This window comes from Magnolia sinica, chromosome 13 (assembly GCF_029962835.1).
Source record: "Magnolia sinica isolate HGM2019 chromosome 13, MsV1, whole genome shotgun sequence".
Taxonomy (NCBI): domain Eukaryota; kingdom Viridiplantae; phylum Streptophyta; class Magnoliopsida; order Magnoliales; family Magnoliaceae; genus Magnolia; species Magnolia sinica.
In genome coordinates this window covers 1,696,147-1,718,817 of record NC_080585.1, presented here as the reverse complement: position 1 = coordinate 1,718,817, position 22,671 = coordinate 1,696,147, and the positions used below count along the sequence as shown (strand labels likewise).

Genomic DNA, 22,671 nt, shown 5'->3' with positions numbered 1-22,671 from the left:
TTTCATAAAACACTTCGTGAGCAACATCAATATCGAAGTAATCGAGTCACCAAACTGGTTGGATCCGAGTTTGATTTGAGTTGGGTTTGATCCAAGTCGAGTCAAGTTGGGCCCAGCTCGAACTCATTAAATCAACTTGGCTCGGCTCGAACTCAACTTCAAACCTTTTCGAGTCGAGTCGAGTCGAGCTAGCTCGGTTCATGTAGTCCCCCTTAGAGACAGGCCTAAGTTGCTATCAATTTATGGTGGGAGTGACTTTTGTGATGCTTATGACAAATCCGACCGATCCACCAATTTGGCCATCTAATTTTAAGACATAGCTCCAAAATTAACGTTAATCTAATGCAAGTTGGGTCCCATAGTAGAAAATTTTGGACGTTAACCTTCAACGATTCACTTTTAGTTAGTTTATGGCCCACTTGAGTGCTTGGCATGACTCATTTTTTGATCCACTTCGTAAAATCACATGGCCGAATTTATGAATGGAGTAGATTTCTTGTACGGTGGGCTCCACAATCATGGAAACCACCTGCAATAAGACCCATAAGGAGTCAATAGGATGTGACGCTGGATGATCTATTGAATCTCGGTAGGGCCCACTTTCGATGCTTACTGTAATTCCAAACCGTCCATTATTTTGCCATCTCATTTTAAGGTGCAGGTCAAAATCCAAATGATCCGATGCACAAGTGAGTCCCACCATATGAAAAAGTGAGTCGGCGGCTTATGACCATTGAAACTATAGATGGTTTATTTTTTATGTTTGTAAGCTATCCAAACTATTGAAACGGCATTCCCAACCATTTACAAAGTTATTTCAGTTGGTTGAATGTAACTACTGGACATTTGCGTCAGATCTAAATTTTATTTGGCCCGATGACAGTTTGAAGGGCCTACTTTTAATATACACTTTTACTTTCCCGTGGCCCACCTGAGCTTCAGATCTTGATCATTTTTCGACACCCAAGCCCTAAAATCATGAGGAAAATGGTGGACAGCGCGGATTTTCAAAAAAAAAAAAAAAAACATTGTAAGCCCCATGATCATGACCACCATATCCAAGCATGCAAACTTTTCCATAGCTAAAATTAAAAAGTATTTGGTTTTAATTAAAGGGCCTTTTTTTTTTTGTTCTTTTGACAAATATAGCTCTTAAATTATATATAATAAAAATGGTATTTGCAGCCAAGTGTCTTTAGCCTACTTTTGCAAAACTTAAGTGGTTTATTTAAATATTTTAAAAGCTGGCATTTTTCCGGAGGACAATTAGATGAAAAGAAAAGATCCATAATTATTATATTTACAGTTACATACACTAATTTGGGATATTAAAACTGATTATACTGGGAGCCAGAGTTACGTGGGCCCCACTTAGATGTCTCTGTGTGGCAAAAAATCCATCATTAGTTTCGCCTGATCAAATTAGGGCTTGATGATGTCCAAAATCCAAGCGGGTCACACCACTAGTAAATAGTGGAGATGGAAACGCTCACCGTTGAAACCTTACTTAGGCAAGCCATAAATTTTATGTGCCACCCACCCCGTTGATGAGTTAAATTGCAACTGGATGAAGGGAAAACACAAATATCAGCATGACCCAAAACTGCTGCAATGCAAAAAGGTTTCAACAGTGGGTGTTCAATCACAAAGTTTATTGTGGTGTGGTTTACTTTAAGTTTTAGAATTAGTTTGATTTTTCATCTCATAACGGAACATGAGCTGGCGCAACAGATGTACAGAGTTGATAAATCCCATAACATAGTGGGTGCTTCGGTTCACACGGAGAGAGTGACTATGCCGAATAGTCTGCGCCTTCAATCTAAGCCGTTAAGTGGTTCTTCGGGTAAAATCTCAAACGGCCGTTAGTAAGCTGCCACAATTCTTGTTCTGAAAGTACCTTAATCTCCCTTTCACTCTTGAAATTTTCACATATAAAATACAATAATTCAAGACTCCCGAAATTTCCACGTATAGAAAGAAGTCAATGGTTCACGAATCTTGAAAGCTAAGGCGTGGAAATGGTTCCTCACGGCCAGAGCCAACCTCAAGAGCTAAGCTCAAGATATCTTCATATTTCTTTGCAAGTCCATCGATAAGTGTACATCTGCAATTGATCACATCTGTTGGATCAGATTCTAATAATAACACGTATCATTATTTTTAGACCATCCATTAGGTACAATCCACTCTTCATCTGCTAAGTCGAAAAATCATAACGATAGGATGATCCATTTAGTGTAATGGAGAAATGGATGGACAAGATTGATCATAGAAGATAAGTCCAATCATGAATGTTTAGAAGTGTCCAATTGCCGTGATATTATGGAGTGGTCGAAGGAGAATGGACTAGACCTTATGGACAGCCTGATGGACGATGTGGATTCCAACAATGCCAGATGTACCTAGTTGCATGGAAAAGCCTCCCATACACTTAGTTATACTTCCAACAAGGCCAAATACAACTAGGTGCATGGAAAGGCCTCCATACACTTACCCATCTCTCATTGTCTAATCTCTATATTCCATTTTAAACCCAAGTGTAGTTATTCTGGGTCGGGTCCGGTCCGGTCAGGTAGGTGGACCCAACCTAATAACAATTAGATGAGTTGGTTAGGATTGGGCTTGATGAATTTTAAGTGGGTTCAGTTGGGCCACATGGTAATGGGTCATGGGTTAAGTTCTTGGTCCGTTTAGTAGCTAAGTGGGGCTCAGAGGCTTATGTTGGACCAACTTGGACCAGACCCATTGCCTCTTATCGAACCATGAATGGAGCACAACCCAAAATTGCATTGTGGAGAAAATACTGACCATCTGATTTTAACCTTTAAATTTGGACCATTCACTATTTTACTTTTAACCATCGATTTGGTAGCCATAAGATGGATGGTTAATGGTTATGATCGATTGATAAGAGTGAATTTTAGATATATGCACCGTTTGTAAGTGGCCCACAATTTGGATGTCTCACTAGCTGCACGTCAATGAAAGGTGTGAGAGGAGTCACCATCAATTTTTAATTGTGCAAAACTAACGTAGAGTCTAATTGTTTTCTATGTTGGGCGGCATTAAGATAGACGGAATCCACGCCATCGATCCCTCCATTTTTCAAGCCCACTTTAGGATGTGGTTCCAAAAATTAAGCAGATCCCAAAAATTAAACAGATCCAAATCTCCAGTGGACCATACCACAGGAAGTAGTGATAATTGAACGCCCATTGTAATGTTTATTTTCCATCCAACCCATTGATAAGGTTAACCAGACCCAATGGAGGGAAAATGCAACAATCGGTTTGATCCAAAACTCTTGTGGCCCACAAAAGGCCTTTTAATGGTCATTCACCACTGTTTCGTATGGTGTGGTCCACCTAAGATTTGTATCTACTTAAGCTTTGGAATCGTATCCTAAAATGAGCTGAAAAAATGGATGGACGGGCGTGGATATATAATGCATTCATCAATTTGAGCCTCACACAGTAAGGGTAAAACGTAGTCCAATCCCAGAGAGTGCAGAGAGGGATTTGATTCTATGGTATAAGATACAAGGTGACTATTTAGAATCCTCCCTTCAAAATGCAATGTAATTGGTAGAAGATACAAGGTGACTATTTAAGAGCCCTCTAAAATGCAATGCAATATGAAAGGTACAACCATAGTTACTCCATCTACCCCTTTCATCTCTACATAAGCTGTACACAAGCATCTGCCAACAAGTCCTGTAGCAGAGAATGTCCTACATGTGGACAAAATGTTCAATAAAAAAGAGTTCTTATTTTTGTATATTCATGCTCCCAAATTTTGTAGACAGGATGTTCGTGGTATTGTAGTTGCATCTCACATTCAATTTTGCTCGTTGTCTCGAGGCAACAAAGGCTCATCTTACAAGCCATGTATGTTACCTTTGGGGTGCATGTCCGGACCATTGACTATGTTGAGAGAAGAGATCCCTTCTCAACCACACACACAACAATATCGAAATCAAAGGAAAACAGAGAAAATATGCTAACCCAACACAAAAAATTATATGGTTTCCTTTCAGTATGTCCACAAATTCACACTAATCCACAAAGCCTAACAAACTGATATAATCTTTTTGCATATATTTATGGTTCCATGACCTTTGATATGTCGAATTGGAGCTCCATTTCATTGTTTTGGGCTCTTATGGTTCCATGATCTTTGACATGTAGTTGCTCATGGACCTCATTTTCCATCGACGGCAAAATATGGTATTGTCAAACATTTTAGCCATGGCATACTGCTTTCCATTTAAACATCAGTATCTATATGTATATCGTGTGTTCTTTTGCTGGCGAACTAGGGGTGAAGCTCAAATTGGGGTGCAAGTCAGGTTTAGGATCAACCAAGCGCATCCCAATCTTGAGAAGAGTCAACCAAAGGCCCAACCCTAATATTGAATATTCAACCCTAAGATAATTTGAGTTGAGTAACATTAACACCTGCAACTAGTAAACTTACACATACAATCAAATGTCTAACTATCTTAATACTTGTAAATGTGAAAATAATATTATCATCTACAATCACCATTCATAAAAGAATAAATTTAAAGAAATGGATAAAAAGCTCACTAATATTTAAAGAGACTATTCAAAATACATCGGACTGCTTACCATGTGTGTCTTGGATAAGTTCCAATCATTAACCTTATTTTCCATGTGTGGATGGTTCCAATCATGAACCCCATTTTCCATGTTGGCCATGATTCTATATTTATATTATATATATTAGTCATAACTCATATGTATATATCCTACCAATAAGGTTGGTTGGATTCAAGTTAGGTTAGGTTGATCAAGGTCTCAATCCAAGCCTAACCTAACCTAGGTTAGGTTGGGTCGGGTTGGGGATTTTCAGCCATTTGTCTACTTTGCATGGTAGTAACCAAGGTAAGGGCACATAAATGTCTATTCTTAAGGCATTTTGTCCAAATCTGAAGTCACAAATATGGGAAAGTGTATCTAAATGCTTATTCTTGAAACATTTTGTCCAAATTCAAAGTTACAAATCCAGAAAAAATGCAATTCGTCCAAATTGAAAATCTAGGTAAGAGAACCTAAATGCATTTCTTGAGGCATTTGGCCCAATTTTGATGTTAAAAGTCTCGATTCAGGTACCTAGATGCCCATTCTCGAAGCATTTTATCCAGTTTTCAAGTTACTAATCTAGGTAAGGACACCTAGATGCCTATCGTTAAAGGTATTTTATACACGTTTCAAGTCAATAATAGAGGTGCCTAGATGCTTATACTTGAGGCATTTTGTTTAAATTTGAAATTACAAATCTGGGAAAGAACACTTAATGCTTGTCTTTGAGATACTTTATACACTTTTGATGTTAAAAATCATGGTCCCGGTATATAAATGCCTGCCATTGAAGCATATTGTCCACTTTTCGAGTTACCAATATAGGTAAAGGCACCTAGATGCCTATCCTTGACGCCATGTTTGTATCCCATGGATTCCATGACAAACAATCGAAGAGAAAAAAGGATTTTCCTTTGATTTGATAAATTTTATTGTTTGGTTAACAAAGAAAAGGATGGATTTTACTAAGCAATTATTACATTTATTAATAATTTGGATTTTGGGTACAAGAAACTAGGTAACAGTCGTGAAAGGAATATTAGATTTTCACTTGCTATTAGGGTTGTTAACAGGTCCAGTTCAAGTTGCATCCTAGAGTTTTTGGACTTGGTCTAATCGGGGTTGGTCGAGTTGGGTGCTTTTGCGTCTAAGTTTTTTATTTTTTATTTTTTTTAAAGAACTATGACTTAGATCCAATCAGATTTTGGGTACCCTTCGAGTCGTTAGACCATGTTTTCGAGTGGGGGTTGGGTCGTGCCTACGGCAAATGCGGGCATTCACATGGTCGACCCACTTGAATTGATACACTAGATCACACCCCCATGCGCTAGTTTGACACATGAGAAGTGTTGTTGCTTGGGAAACCCACATGCTATGGATCTAGGTACCCATTGATAGCCCTACCTGCTATCCAAACAAGAAATTTAAAATTGAATTCCATGTTTCAATAGTGATCCTGAAACTCACTATTGAAGTAATTATTATTCTGTCTTTCTTTTCCATTGGATTCCACGTATCCAAACACCCTCCTACTACATATTTTTCACATGATTAAAGTTAAATTTTTTTGGTAAGGGCACCTGAGTGCTTTTTCGTATAGCATTTTTCTCATTTTTCAAGTTAAAAAATATTGGTAAGCACTGGTAAGCACACCTAAACCTCTATCATTGAGATATTTTGCCCACCTCAAGTTAGAATCTTGAGAACGGCACCAAATGCTTATCCTTGAGCTAGTTTGCTCATTTTTCAAGTTAAAAACCCAATAATACGCCAAAATGTCAACTCCTAAGAAATTTTACCCAATTTTCAATGTAAAAATCTAGGCAAGGACTCCTCAATCCTTGAGAGGCATTTTGCCTACTTCTCAATTTAAAAATCCAAGTGAAGGCACCTAAATGCCTATCACTAAGGCATTTTTTAAAATTTCAAATTCAAATTTAGGATTAGGGGACTAAAATTTCCATCCTCAGGAATTTTGTGCACCATTTTTCAAGTAAAAAAGTGATGCAGGACATGGAAAATTAAGTATGATATACAAGATTTCAGGCTTAGATCCTACCAATTTAGAAACAATCACACAAATTTCACGTCCCACATGAAAATCCAAACATTCAATTAAAAAGGGGAATCTATGCGGGTCCAAGCCAACACAGGTTAGGATTGGACCAATAAAAATTATAAACCAAACGATGTCAAAGGGAAATAAAATCAACTACTCATTCATAAAAATCAGTCCCTAATCCAAGGGATTCCCTAATTTCAATTCAAGGAACCCTAAGGTGATAAAAATGGGCAAATTAATTAGGGATCATGTAATCTAGGGTTAGGATTAATGAAAAACGGCTATGAGAGGATAAAAGAGGATAAAAACCTGAGCTAAAAGATGATCCCGCGTGTGGATAGCACTAATGGCCTAGATGGACGTGCGTGTGATCCCGGCCGCACGTGTGTGGGGTCCACTATTCCGAAAAAGGCCACCTTGGCCCTGGTCGGCCAGGGATGGACTCCAAAACTCTCAAATCTCAGCTCAATTCGATGTACGGTTTGTGCATGGTGCTTCGCCGAAGTTTCGGCTCGCCTGCGGGCCGAAATCTGGAAACCTGCTGTAATGAAGAAATCTGATGCAACAAAAGGACGAATTCGAAGTACGGATGGTGGGGAAAGATAAAAAAAAAATGATGAAAGATGGGGGTGAATTGAGATCGATGTGGCTTCGCATCACGATAGTTAGCCATTCGAAAAGGAAGGGCTTCGCACCCACTTTTGAATTCTTCCACAACTCATAAAGAGAGCAGAAAAATAAAGCAGGAATTTTTTTATTAACTTCAATCCATGAAAAGAATTACAAGGGGTGCCTATTTATAAGGAGAACCCTATACCCAAAAACTCGCACCATGTGCGACACCTATTACTTGGCGATGAAGTAAACTAAAATAAAAACCAAACAAGAAAATCTAAAGCATTCACGATGTTCTAAATAATAACAATAAGCAAAACCAAAAATATAAAACCAATTCGACGAGTGGGCCACGATCATGAGATCCCATGGTGGGCTTTTCTTGACTATTGGTTCACTTTTCTGAACTAAAACTTCACTTCTAGGTAGGAGGCTCTCCTTGGATGTCATAATCGAGCCAGATTGATGGTAGGGTCCTCCTTCTACGTATGTACGTGCGTAGGGGGGCGGCGTGAGTGCACGTGTGCGCGTGATGTCCCCATCAATTCTCCCCGGCTGTAAAGATTTCGCCACTGGCAAAATAAAACTCCTGAACCGTTCCAAGATGTCAGGATCAAGTCTCTGAAGCTCCTCCTCAGTGAGCCATGTACTATCTGAAGCTGGGCGTAACTTCCATTTAACCACGTACTTCTGAAACCCGTCGTCCGACGTTGAAACTATTTGATGGTCCAGGATACCTCTATTTTCTTTTTGGGTGTGTGAAGGTTAGGTATGGGATATAGAGGCTGGAAAAATGAGTCGGGAAGGATAGGTATGTGGGGTAGAGGCAGGGAAGATGGGTCGGGACGGGTAGGTATGGGAGGTAGAGGCTGGGAAGATGGGTCGGGACGGGTAGGTATGGGACGTAGAGGCTGGAAAAATGGGTTGGGAAGGGTAGATATGGGAGGTAGAGGCTGAAAAAATGGGTCGGGACGGGTAGGTATGGGACATAGAGGCTGAAAAAATGGGTCGGGAAGGGTATGTATGGGAGGTAGAGGCTAAGAAGAAATGTTAGGAAAAGTAGATATGAGAGGTAAAGGCTGAGAAAATAGGTTGGGAAGGGGCCATAATTCAAGGGATAAATATGGGGAATTAGGATGGGTGGGCGAAGGGCCGGACAAAGTATCAGTGGTCCCTTGAAAAGTAACTAAATCCTCCACATCGGATGTGAAACTAATTCCCATGGAAGGTGAAAGATCTACCTCATACACATTGAGACCATTTCGTCTTATAATTTTGACGGGTCCAGCGCTACACGCGTGTAACTTACGAACGGCCCTCGAAGGATACCGCTCGGGCCTAATGCAGACTATCAAAGAGTCTCCAATATTGAACCCTTTGAAACATTTATACTGGTCTGTAGAAAATGTGCAATGTTTATTATTAGTCATGATCTTCTACCTGATTTCTTAATGCCATGAATGAATGTGATGCGCAAAAGACTCTGCAGACTCTAACGGCCTATGGGACAGTGACATAGGAGCATGATCAATAAGTTTCTTAGGTTTATAATCAGTAACGACTTCACGAGGACTTAGACCTGTGGACCTATCGACAAAATTATTCAACGTAAATTCGGTTGTAGGTATTACGGTGTCCCATGTTCTGGTGTGCTCTATATCTCTCCTAGGGGACTCATCCGGTAAATCATCAGGACAAACATTACGAAACTCATTCACTATCGGAATGACCTCAGTGGGTAACTCTACACTAACATCTGGTGCACTCTCTCCAGTCACAAGGCTGCACATGTTGTACCCCTCAAAATAGTGGTCTTGATGTCCCTCATGGGATGGGTACATGGGTGCATGGCCATAACTGATTCCTTGGCCAACTCTATTCATTGGTCTATCCTTCAGGCCACCTGCCTGAGATTGGACATCTACCCCAATGGTGGGGTTTGTCCTGGCGATGGTATTTAGTCGAGCAATGCGTTCATCAAGCTGCTCAAAGCATTGGTCTATTTCCAAGCGCTTAATCATAAACTCCAGCTTCTGGGACAACTTGTTTAGTGACTCTTGCAATTGTTCCATGATTTTTTTTTTTAAAAATTTATTTATTTATTTATTTATTTTAAAAAAGAATCGACCTAGTTTCTAAAAAACGAAAAAGGAAAGTTTCTAAAGAAACAAATTAGGAAAGCTTTTTAAAAAAAAAAACAAATTAGAAAAGTTTCTAAAAAAAACAACCTAGTTTCTAAAGAAAAAGAAGAAAAGGAAAGTTGCTAAAAATAGAAAGTAAGTTAGTTTCTAAAAAAGAAAAAAGGAAAGTAAATTAGTTTCTAAAAAAGAAAAAGGAAAGGAAATTAGTTTCTAAAAACAGATTAAGAAAGTTTATAAAAAAAACAGAAAAGGCAAGTTTCTAAACATAGAAATAGAAAACTAAGTTAATTTCTAAAATAATTCAAATACCGGGATAATAGAAAATTTCAGCAGCTAATTACGGGGTTTATGGACCTCTAAACAGCCATATATGATTAGAATTGATGCGTAATGGACATAAACAACCAAACCCTAAACATGTAATGAATTCCCCTACAAGAACCCTAGGCTCTGATACCAAATTTGATGCAAGACATGGAAAATTAAATATGATATACAAGATTTCAGGCTTAGATCCTACCAATTCAGAAACAATCACACAAATTCCACGTCCCACATGAAAATCCAAACATTCAATTAAAAAGGGGAATCTATGCGGGTCCAAGCCGACACAGGCTAGGACTGGACCAATAAAAATTATAAACCAAACGATGTCAAAGGGAAATAAAATCAACTACTCATGCATAAAAATCAGTCTCTAATCCAAGGGATTCCCTAATTTCAATTCAAGGAACCCTAAGGTGATAAAAATGGGCAAATTAATTAGGGATCATGTAATCTAGGGTTAGGATTCATGAAAAACGGCTATGAGAGGATAAAAGAGGATAAAAACCTGAGCCAAAAGATGATCCAGCGTGTGGACAGCAACAATGGCCTAGACCGACGTGCATGTGATCTCGGCCGCACGTGTGTGGGGCCCACTATTCAGAAAAAGGCCACCTTGGCCTTGGTCGGCCAGGGATGGACTCCAAAATCCCCAAATCTTAGCTCGATTCGATATACGGTTTGTGCGTGGTGCTCCGCCGAAGTTTCAGCTCTCCTGCGGGCCGAAATCTGGAAACCTGCTGTAATGAAGAAATCTGATGCAACAAAAGGACAAATTCGAAGTAAGGATGGTGGGGAAAGATGGAAAAAAAGATGATGGAAGATGGGGGTGAATTGAGATCGATGTGGCTTCACACCATGGTAGTTAGGCCTTCGAAAAGAGAGGGCTTTGCACCCACTTTTGAATTCTTTCACAACTCACGAAGAGAGCAGAAAAATAAAGCAGGAATTTTTTTATTAACTTCAATCCATGAAAAGATCTACAAGGGGTGCCTATTTATAGGGAGAACCCTATACCTAAAAACTCGCACCATGTGTGACACCTATTACTTGGCGATGAAGTAAACTAAAATAAAAACCAAACAAGAAAATCTAAAGCGTTCACGATGTTCTAAATAATAACAATAAGTAAAACCAAAAATATAAAACCAATTCGACGAGTGGGCCACGATCATGAGATCCCATGGTGGGCTTTTCTTGACTATCGGGCCACTTTTCTGAACAAAAACTTCACTTCTAGCTAGGAGGCCCTCCTTGGACGTCGTCATCGAGCCAGATCGATGGTGAGGTCCTCCTTTTACGTATGTACGTGCGTAGGGGGGGCGGCGTGAGTGCGCGTGTGCGCGTGATGTCCCCATCAAAAAGTCTGAGTAAGGTCACTAAAATACATATCCTTAAGGTATTTTGCATACCTTTTAAGTTAAAATTGGATAAGGCACTAAAATGCCAATCCTTGCGGAATTTTACCTATTTTTCTGTTTAAAATTTACGCAGAGGAACATATGCCTATCTTGAAGTCATTTCACCCAATTTCGAGTTAAAAATCTAGGAGAGGGTACTGACATCCCTATCAATGAGGCAGTTTGCCACTTTTTAAGTTAAATTTCAGGGTAAGGGCTCCAAAATGGCCATCCTTAAGGCAATTGACCCCTTTTTCAAGTAAAAAAAATCTTAGTAACAACAATGAAATGCACATCCTTGAGGCATTTTGCATACTTTTCAAGTTAATCTGAATAAAGGTAATAAAATGCCAATTGTTGATGAATTTTTCTCACTTTTAAGTTAAGAATATGTATGGGAATCAAAGTGCCTATCCATGAGGCATTGTGCTCAATTTTCAAGTTAAAAATTTAGGTGAGGGCATCTAAATACCTGTCAATGATGTATTTTGCCACTTTCCAAGTCAAATCAATGTAAGAGCATCAAAATACTCATCATTGAGTCCTTTTGCCCACTTTTCAAGTTAAAAATCTTGGTAGAGATACCAAATGCTTATTTTAAAAGCATTTTGTATACTTTTCAAGTATAAAATATGGATAAAGGCACCAAAATGTCAATCTTTGAGGCATTTTGTTATTTCAAGTCACAAATCTAGGTCTGGTAGCTAAATGCCTATCCTTGAGTCATTTGGCACAAAGTTTAAGTTAAAAATCTAGGTGAGAGACCTAAATGCCTATTTATGGGGCATTTTTCCACTTCTCAAGTTAAAATCAGAGGACACAAAAATGCCCATCATGAAGGTATTTTGCCCAAATCTTAGTAATGACACCTAGTCAATCCTTGTGGCATTTTTCACACTTTTTTAGTAAAAAATCTGAAAAAGTCACAAAAATGCCAATCCTCGAGGCATTCACCCATTGTCAAGTTCAAATTATAAGGTTGGACACCTAAATGCCTATCTTTCAGTTACTTTGCCCAAAGTTTTTGGTAAACATCTAGGTGAAGGCACCAAGATGCTTATCAATGAGGCACTTTGCCAGTTTATCTTAGTAATGGAACTGAAATACCCATCCATGAGGCATTTTGCCCATTGTCAAGTTCAAAATATAAGGTTGGGCACCTAAATGCCTATCCTTGAGTCACTTGGCTCAATTCTTAGTTAAAAATCTAGGTGAAGGCACCAAGATGCATATCAATGAGGCACTTTGCCACTTTCCAAGTTAAAATTTAAGGGGTACTTGTTTTCAAGCTAAAAGTCTTTGTAGGGTGCACAAAAATGCCTAGTGTGATTTGCAAGTTCTAAATATATATAGACGTACCAAAATGCTAACTCTTAAAGCATTTTATCCATTTTCAAGTTTTTTTATTTTATTTTATTTTTTTATTATTTTTTTATTTTTTTATTTATAAAAAAGAAGGTATGGGCATGCAAATCCCTATCCTCAAGATATTTTGTCCAATTTTTAAGTTAAAAATCTAGGTAAGCGCACCTAATGCTTATTGATGAGCCATTTGACCACATTCTAGGTTAACATTCACAGTAAGGGAACAAAAATGCCAATCCATGAGGCATGTTGCCCACTTTTCAAGTTAAAAGCGGGCCACACGGCAGGGAAAAGTTGGGATGGGATGCCCACCATTAAAAACTTTTTAGATTGTGCAAAGCCTACTATGATGGGTGTAGGTCATCCAATCCATCTAATATGTGCATCCCCTGATGCTCTCTTAAGGCTCCCAAACAAATAAAACCCCTTTTATGTGATTTAAAGATGTTGGTGGCATTTACTGGCTAAGATCTATGTGGTGTGAATACCCACTTTATACATTGTAAACCTTTTAATAGTTAACCCAAAACATAAACTGTTTACATGTAAACACTTTACCATTTAAAAGCCAAACAGGATAGCATGGAAACAGTTTACACCAGAAACTCTTTACAGGTGTAAAGTGTTTATAACTTAAAATTTTACATGCATCCAAATGACATCACGACCCTCTAATTCATCCAATTGTGATTTGTTACTATTTATGTATCTCTTGTTTGAACACCCCCAAGGTGATTAGCTCTTAAGCTTCACCCAAGATTTCTTTTTTACTCGATCTGCACCTAGAGTAGTCACTTTCTCAATTTACTATGAGAGCATTTTAGTCCATAAGTATAAGTGAAGTTTAAGAACCCATCGTTAGTTGGTATTAATGTGAAAGATTAGCTTTTGTCAAGAAACAAGTACATAATAAGGGACTTATTAGAGTGTTCACCAAATCATTTTAGCATATGAGTGTATGTTACTCTGCTCTCTCTCTCTCTCTCTCTCTCTCTCTCTCTCTCTCTCTCTCTCTCTCTCTCTCTCTCTCAAAATAGTAAAATGACATTATCAATAGTAAACCCTTAAAAATATATTATATGTGTCCCAAGGGAGCACTGGGCAACATACGCATGTAGTCTCTAAGAACAACGATGAAGCATCCCTCAAATTATAGTTGCATTGCTTTCAGTTCCAACTTGAAAGTATTGTAACGGCAATATAGTCATTTCCATTTTAATGAACTAATCATCACAATTCAATAGTGCACCCAAATGCAAAATTGATCATGTCCATATGTCCATGTATTCCAAAGCCTTGATAAGGTTCGTTTAAATAGATTTTTGAATAAGTGCCCACATATGCGTATATTAACATCATTGGACAAACAATAACCTTAAAGCTGACTCCACATAGCTGCGATATGGCTACAATAACATTATAGTGATGTGATGTGATAATGATGTCCATAGAAAGAAGAGTAACAAAGATAAATGGAAGTAACCTAATCCTTGTTCAAATGACCAGCCCCTTGAACGTATTCCACAATGTCAGCAAGGGTATCTTCTAATGGCCTGTATGTCCACCCCAATCTCTTCAGTTTCTCAGAACTCAGCTTCAACTCTTCCTCTACCTCTATATAACTGCCAGTAGAAAAATAGATAGGTATAAGGAGGGACACCATCCATTCAAGCATATTGAACTAAGAGGATTGCTGATGCCATATGGTTGCATATCCATCTCCTTCTACAAGTCACTACATGTGTCAACTGTTGGACTTGGGCTGTGGGACCCACTTGTGGGCAACCACTACTGGATGAGTCCCACACAGATTTCCCTAATTTAACTCTGTGTGGGCACCCTCTCTTCCCCATCCTCTTGAATTCAAATGAGGAGCAAGATGGTTTAGAGGAGATAAGGATAAGATCTTATCTGATATTAATCATCTCCTCTAAGCTTCAACTCGTTGAGGAACCTTACTCTTGCTCGGGTGGTAGACTCTCCGGAGTTTCAACACCCGGTCAAGGGTTCGAGTATTCATAGGTGGTGAAATTCCACTAGCGTGAGTGTGTGGGGTGTGTGCGCATGTGTTTAAAAATAAAAATAAAAAATCGTTGAGGTAAAAGTACACAATGACAAAAACAACAAAGAGAGAAAATAGAGAGGAAAGAGATGTTGAACTACTTTTGTCCATTGGCTTCTATCATACGATCAGAACTATCGATTGTATACAGTGGGCAATCCTAACTATGAATCAAATGAGTGGAATAGTTTGATCTTGCTCCTGTAGTGTTTTTGACAGACCACTGGAACAAGGACATCCATCTTAAGTTTCACAAAGGTCCACCTAAAAATCAGATCATGTAGTTCCATTGGATCCTGCTTTTTGTTGATCAGGCCTGCAGGCCTTCACCAATGTGGCCCACATGCGTGAGAGCCAATCCATCAATCAGGTGGGTTTCCATTGCCTAAAGCTCAAGTCGGTGCACTCGTCAATGAGTTACCATGTATGAAACAAATGGTGGCTTAAAAACTCGGCCAAGTTTTCCCAACCATCCTTTTGTTACATACATTGTGACCTACCTGCCGAGTGGACCAAACTGATTTTTGGACCACGGAATATACATGGTGGGGGGCAAGCCTGGTTAAAGGAGAAGGGTTGATGTTAAATGGGCAACTGGTCATAAAGCCTTCGCCGAGCAACCATGAGAATTACTGTTTCAAATGTGATTGGTGAAACAGGATGAGTAATATAGTTGAGATAATTGGCAAGGTTGTTATGATGATCTACATGGCTGGTCCCATCTAATGGACAGCTAAGATGCTCATTGTACATGTCATGTTCAGAGGGCCTAGGATCTAAACAAGTGGAATTTGCCAGCTTCATTAAGCTACTGTAGCAAAGGACCTTACTTTTTTGGATAGCTGATGTTAGGATTGATGCTCCTCAACTTGCCGATGAGATCTTGAAGTCGTATCAGATGTGAACAGCATATGTATCTTCCCGATGCTTCCTGCGTCTCATATGCCAACAACAGCGCTTCGGCCACGTCTCGAACATCAACAATCACATAAACTCTATTTTCCACTGTCTCATACATTCCTGTTCCCGCATCATGTAAGAAGCTAGATCAAATGGACAGTTTTCGAAGCTCCTTTTTCATGGCGTAACAAAATTTAAACATTGTGATAATCTTAATATATAAAATCAATGAAAGATGGTCGGCAACTTACTGTTCATGAAACACTAGACATCTAAGCCAACCCACTCAAATCCAAGTTGGTGGGTGCACCCGTATTAATCGGGAGAGTCATGGGATTGAATCCTGTAGTTTCCATGATGCCTGATCTGCTAGAGAGATCACCCTATGGAGTCGTTGAATGAATGACATAGTTATTGGGAACTGGGATGCAAGTATTACTCTGAGGATGTGTTTGGTTGCACAAAATTTCATGAAATATCATAAAATTTTGCACTAAATTAAACTGTTCAATAATGAAATATCTTGATATCAGGTGCAACCAAACACCCTAAATATCTGAGATCACAAAGAGCTAGCCTTCCAGTTCATAAACCAATTTGGACCCACCCTGCCTATAGAGCCGATGGTACAGTGGTCGAGCATCAAAGCCCAATGGTATGGAGATGGTGTGTTGCGAACACGGGCCTTGGGTTTCAATCGCCAGGTCACCATATTAATTTGTATGCGCATACATACATGCATCCCTTGACACTTGCTAGCATTACTTCAATTACCATAGTATTGAACGCAAGAAGATGATAGCTTTAAGGACTGACCTTTCAGTAACTTGATCATATGGATGCTGCTGCCATTCACGGTGGGTTGCAGCAATGGCCCAATAACCCAGGATGGGCAGACTGTTACAACATCAAGCCCATTCTTCTCTGCATACTCCAGAGCCTTGCTCTCTGCTGTTGTCTTGGCAAGGGAATACCATCCGTATTCATCCTGGTGATAACATGAAATAGGAGCTTAGCTTATTATGTATATAAGTCCTTTATCCGTGCTCATAACATAAAGTTCCATAGATCAAGAGTCTTCTCTAATTAAGTTAATTCAGTTATGAATAATCATATGTAATATGGTCCAACTATATATTAATCAAGTTCAAAATATTACCCATGTTGACGCAAGGTTCCCACTGATATATACAATTTCCAAAGAACGAAATAGATGCATGTAGGATTAAGTATGTGATTTTAATGAGATACAATATTCCATGATTGCACCAATGGTATCAATTCAGGATAGCTCTCACATCCATCTCAAATGAAAGGTTCATGTTGCACTAACAGTGCTTGTGATGAACTTCATTTTTCTTTGGACTTTTGCATTTTAAAATTCAGTCACACCTCAAAATGAATAGGGTCCTGAGCCAATGCTGTATATATTTTTGGGGAATTTATTTTCTTCAATATAACTTTGCTTTCTTCCTAAAAAGAAAACCTAGACCATTTGCATCATGTAATCTCAATATGTTAGTAGAGTCTTTGGATATCCATCTCCCAAACATTGTTCAGATGGTTCAAGAGGAGAAGTGCGAAAATGTTGGTTGCAAGTCCTAATATAAGGGTGAGTTCAGATGCTCAATTAAACCAAATCACAATTAGTCAATTCTATAAAAGACGAAATGAAGAACGTTGAATTATTTGGTCGTTTCAAATACAACTAAGAAACATGGAATTTCGATTGTTCATTAATAGGGATTAAAATGGTACCACCCCACTTGGGTAGTTTCCTTTTCATTGAATCGACTATCACAATTCAATTCATCTGAACATCTAAACAGACTTTAAATCATTCAAATAAAATGGTAGGCCCAAGAAGACCAGTGTTATCATTTAGCATGACAGTCCTAACTCCTGCTAACCGCCATACCAATAGAGGATCTTCTCAACAGTTCAAAATCGGCATCTATACAGCTGATTTTACCCTTTTAGTAGTAAATGGTATTTTTTAAAAAATAATAAAATAAAATTTACAGGGACTTACTTTGCTTGTTCTACAATATTCCTTGTCAGACCAACAATCCTCATCCATAACTTTATCGCGTGGCCAATTCGGATTCATCACGATAGCTTGCATGGACGAAACAACAACAACTCGTTTTACTCCCATCTCAGAACATGCCTTGAGTAAATTCAGTGTACCCGTCACAGCGGGCTCGACCAATTCAATCTGCAAAACAAGAGCTATGTGAGTTCCTGAGGTAAGAAAGACCAGCATCCCATGCTGTTGGTTTATGAGGTAAATGCATTTAGTTTGTCCAAGAGACAAAGAAAATAGGCATTCACAACAGTATGAAATATAAGTAAACAATAGTAATATTCATTGATGACCAATGTTTTTAAATTTTATTTTATATATATATATATATATATATATATATATATTTTATAACCTGGAGAGGTGCTATTTGAACTTAATCTTTTTATTTGTATAAACCCATTTTCCATTCTTTTTACTATCTCAACTCTCAAAATGGAAAATGGATGTATGCAAATTGGTTGGTTGGGTGTAGATATCATCCATTTATTTATTTATTTTTATTTTTTTTGGTTTGTGAGGACTTACTGTAATTCATTGTTTGGGAAATAGAGCATGACCCTGGCTGTACTAAAGCAATGAATGAATATGATTTTTTCAGGAAGTCCTGACATGGATACATACAAGGGTGTCCCGTTCATCAATATTTAGAGAAGTGCAATTGGTACTTAGAAGATAGGTGATCAGCTATAGCAAAAAATTCACTTTTGAGCATATTAGAATTCTTTCATACTAAAGCTTATAAAATGTGAGAACCTGGGCTGAGTGTAACAACATTCAATCGGAGGTGTGGTTGGATGCTTGGATCGAATAGCAATAATCCAATTAAAAGTAGAGCAAATGACCACAATGGAGGGGGGTCCATTTAATTTCATACAAAAGACCGACCCATAATTGCAATGGCATGCATTTCAAATTGGATTTTGAATTGCTAGTCTACTAGTCCCTCATTTCCCGTGTCGAATTGAATTATCGCATTTCTATTCGATGGAGCATCCAAACACATCCTGATACTTTGTGATGCCATGAAAACAGCCTCTAATTGTGATGTGAACTTGCCTCCGGATTGGGCACGCTGCCTGGAGGAACCGGGCTTGCAACATGGAAGACTCCACTGCATCCTGCAATGGCCACGCACAGGGAATTATAGTCCAGCAAGTTTGCCTTGAAGAGTTGCAGGTTCTCTGAGCCCTTCTCCAATTTCTTCAAATGGGCATTCTTTTCATCATCTGCAAATGATTTTGATCAATATTAACAAAATAGAAGCGAAACAAATATAGATAAAAAGCCAAGTTTGGTATAAAAAAAAATTGATGGGAGAGATTTTAAAAACAAGGAGCCTCACAATCTTTGACCCAATGATAAGTGAGCAAAAGGTTGGTGACTTGGCCCATCGATCTGATTGGCCCCACCATGGATAGCAGGCCATTGATATAAGGAAAACTTCCTTGGCCATTTCGAGAGAAAAATGAGATAGAAAGTGAGCTTCGATCATCCTCCATTCTCCACCAAAGGGACTTTTTAATGTTTGCATTAATTCATACATGCCTAGAAGTATATCCCGTGTGATTTTAATTTGCTTCTACCATGAATAAACACTTTCAAATTCAACCATAAGGATAATGATCATATAGAATTTCTTAACAATACCATCTTTTGAATTTGTAAGAAATCCAAAATTTTCCTGAAAATTGTTGTTGCATGTCATGTAGTTCTAGAACTTCAGGCAAACAGTATATTCCAGTAAGCTCAGGTAACATCCAATTTGCTTCACTCCATTATATATATATATATATATATAAAGATCCATTCAGACAAACAGTACTAATCCATGTCTGAAATTTTCAAAAAGATAAAGAATACAATAACATCTATATGTATATATTTATATTATAACAGGCCCATGAGAAAACTACAGAAATTCAAAGACCAGTGACGAAAAATAAAATTAAAGTGAGAACAGGTGACTACAAACACACAGTAAAAAACAAGACACCCACCTCACAAATCTCCACGAATTCATCGACTGACTCAAAGAAAATGAATAAAAATATAAAGACATTGAATAGAAGAAAATGATTGTAGTTAGCCCTTCAAATTAACAACCAAGCAGTTAAGATCATCCAGCTGGTGAAATTTTGAGCTGTGGCCCACCAGGAAAAACTACCACTACCCCACGTGTCATATATTTTATAGGATCACATATGATCACCATGAGTCATGACTCATGACTTCATCATTGAGAAAGAAAAATGAAAGGAAATCAATTGCAGAGAGAAACAAATGTCCAACTCTATTTAAAAAATTATTAATGAAATGATATGATGGCAGGATTTTCAAAATATGGGAGTTTTCAGTTTTTTTAATATAATTTTATCGTGGAGATATGGCAATCTTAATGTAAAAAATTTTCCAAAAAAAAAATAATTTAAGCAATTCACTAATAGTAATATGTTTAAAATTTTAAAACTATTTATTAATTTATATATTTTTATTTTGTTTTTATTGAAACTTTCCTGATAATATTACAAGAAAACCCACAAATTAAAAAAATCTCCCTATAAATTCCAGTACCTAGAAATTTCTAAGAATGAGATTAGTCTCTATGTGTTCATGGCTGACCACCATGTAGGTCCGTTGGGTCGGTTAATGGGCAACTCTGGGGTTCAACCCAGCCCACTGCCTAAAAGTCTAGCCCAAGTCCATCCCCTAAACATCCATAAACAGACCTGAACTGGGCTTTTCAGGCCTTAAAGAAAAAAACTTGGGCTTGGTCTTTGGCAAGTCATGGGCCTGGACCCAGCGGATTCAATGGTCCAAAAGGCCAAAGCCAGATAAAAGCCCAGCCCAAAAGAAAACACAAAGGAATAGATTTATTTACCTGGGTCTCTAACAGTTCCATGGACTATGTATCCCTTAGATAGGAGAAGGTTGACCACCCAAGAGGCTACAAACCCACCTGCACCTGTCACACATACTCTCTCCTTCTCTCCTCTCATTTCTATATGTCTATAGAGAGATTAGAGACCCTTTTTCTTCTTCTTTTTTTATCTTTAATCTCTCTTGATTGAGTGAGAGTGGTATTTAAAGCACTCAAGGGGGTCTGTGTGTATGTATTACCATAGCTTTTGCTGAGCCTACACGCGTGTAGAAGTCACAGCTGAAGGTACCACGGACGCGGATGACCTGTTGGGGATTCCTGCAGCCGTAAGCTCTATGGGGGCCACCATGATGTATTTGTTATATCCACTCCGTTCATCTGTTTTCACAGCTCAATTTAGGACATGATACAGATCCACAGGTCAGGTGGACCACGACACACGAAAAAAAATGAGGATAGAGACGTCCACCATTGAAAGCTGCCACCGTGATGCTTGTATGCTATCCATTGATTAGCCCTTCTACAGTTCTATTGGGGGCATTATTTATTTATTTTTTAAAATTCCGTGGCCCCCAAGAAGTTTTTAATGGTAGGTTTTCAATCCCCATGTTTCTTGTGGTATGGCCCACTTGAACTTTGGATCCGACTCCTTGTCCTATAATGAGCTGGTGAAACGGATGGGCGGAGTAGATTTTACACATACAACACGGTGGGCCCCATAAAGCTTAGGGATGCAGGAATCATCTGCAGCCGTGTCTGGGAACGGTTCTGATTGATGTAAAATGTTTTCACGTAGGTCGAATGTACAATGGCTGTGTGCATGCGTATGAATTGTTGTATAATCCAGTGTATCAAAAACTACCCTCATTAAAAGCACCGGATTCGTCACTTTCAAAGTGCAACCACCGATTTTGACGTTTTTGCTTATCTTAATGTGCCGTCTACAGCGACCATAGGGCCACCTACAGTTTCTAACGCACAAGATTTCCTTAGGTGGGCCCATATTTGGATGATCTAGATGGTTGATCTGATGATCGGTAGCTTGGATGTGTTTTCTCCTAAATTTCTCCTGCTGGAAATCCCAAACCTTAAAATCATTTTCCACTGGTAATGAACGGTTGCTTATTTTTCTCCTCAACCGTCTTCTTTAAGTCATTTTTTTTCTAAGTATAAGGAATTTTTCAGTATTCTGATTCAAGGAGCTCTTCATCTACAATGGGCTATTTATATAAACGGTTTAGATCACTAATAATGGGACCCATGTGTACGGAATCCATGCGTCCGTAGACAGTAAAGTTGCGGATAGATGATTTAGCTATTCGGCACAATTTCCCCTCGTTGACGATTTCGTTAGAAAATAGGCAAAGAGTTCGTTTGTCTCAGTCGCGACTAAGATTCCAGCGTGAGTCGCCACCCACTGGGGCTCACGTGATCAGCATACCAATGATCATAACCGTCCATATTTTCAGATATATATATTTTAATATATACCATTAAAATATTATTCGGAAAGATGATTTTTTTATCATCGTTCCCAGCAGATGAATTTAGAGCAATGAAAAGAGGAGTTTCAATGGCCCTTATTCAAATATAATCAAAGGCTAGGATTACACCAAAGCATGATCAAGGTATAATATATTATTTATGGTAGAAATTAGTATGAACTGTTCAAATCATCCGACCATACCGGTATCTCGGCCCCCGTGAGTGGCGACACACGCTGGATCCGAAAGACTACAACCACTGTTTAAAACTCAGTGAGTCGGAACTCGGTGCAGTAAACTCGGTTTGGCACATGTGAGTGTTTTATACAAATGATCTTGAGCGTACATTTTTATAGGGTTATTTATCTGATGTTAGAATGATCTGATCCGTGTGATTTCTTCAGGGCAGTCCACGAAATGTATGCTAGATCTGATAGACTCTCGGGAACTTATGATGGGGGTGTGTAAGACTCGTATTAGGTGGGCCATACATGATCATCAGTTTAGATCTTGGTTGGACACAATAACACCACGTAACTATTCCCCATTTTTCTTTTATTGTTTGTGTCTAACTGATAAGCATTCTCTAACGAGAAATGCTCCATGTGCTCTTGGAGCACCATAAGTTATAGTGCTCTTAGTTGCCTAACTCCAATAAATTGATCTGAACCATCCATTAAATTCAGAAAATATTTCTCAAGATGGGATGAAATATTGCACTGATTTTCTGACTAAATCCATCCTCAA

At 38.5% G+C, this 22,671-nt stretch overlaps 1 protein-coding gene across 1 annotated transcript; it reads right to left on the bottom strand.

The window, feature by feature from the left end:
• Positions 1–13,795: 13,795 nt before the first annotated feature.
• LOC131222360 (cinnamoyl-CoA reductase 1-like) lies at positions 13,796–20,625 on the bottom strand. Its single transcript, XM_058217402.1, has 6 exons — positions 20,441–20,625; positions 18,619–18,788; positions 17,506–17,691; positions 16,290–16,461; positions 15,404–15,593; positions 13,796–14,133 (listed from the first exon to the last, which is right to left on the bottom strand). The coding sequence occupies exons 1-6, from the start codon at positions 20,556–20,558 to the stop codon at positions 13,995–13,997; spliced, it is 975 nt and encodes a 324-aa protein (XP_058073385.1). The 5' UTR covers positions 20,559–20,625; the 3' UTR covers positions 13,796–13,994.
• Between the last annotated feature and the right edge of the window lie 2,046 nt (positions 20,626–22,671).

Coding starts and splice junctions, on each gene's coding strand:
- LOC131222360 (XM_058217402.1), bottom strand. CDS start 20,558: ATGAGAGGAGAGAAGGAGAGAGTATGTGTGACAGGTGCAGGTGGGTTT. Junction 15,594..16,289: donor TATGATCAAGTTACTGAAAG/GTCAGTCCTTAA, acceptor ATGCGGGAACAG/GAATGTATGAGACAGTGGAA. Junction 14,134..15,403: donor AACATCAGCTATCCAAAAAA/GTAAGGTCCTTT, acceptor TTCTACTGGCAG/TTATATAGAGGTAGAGGAAG.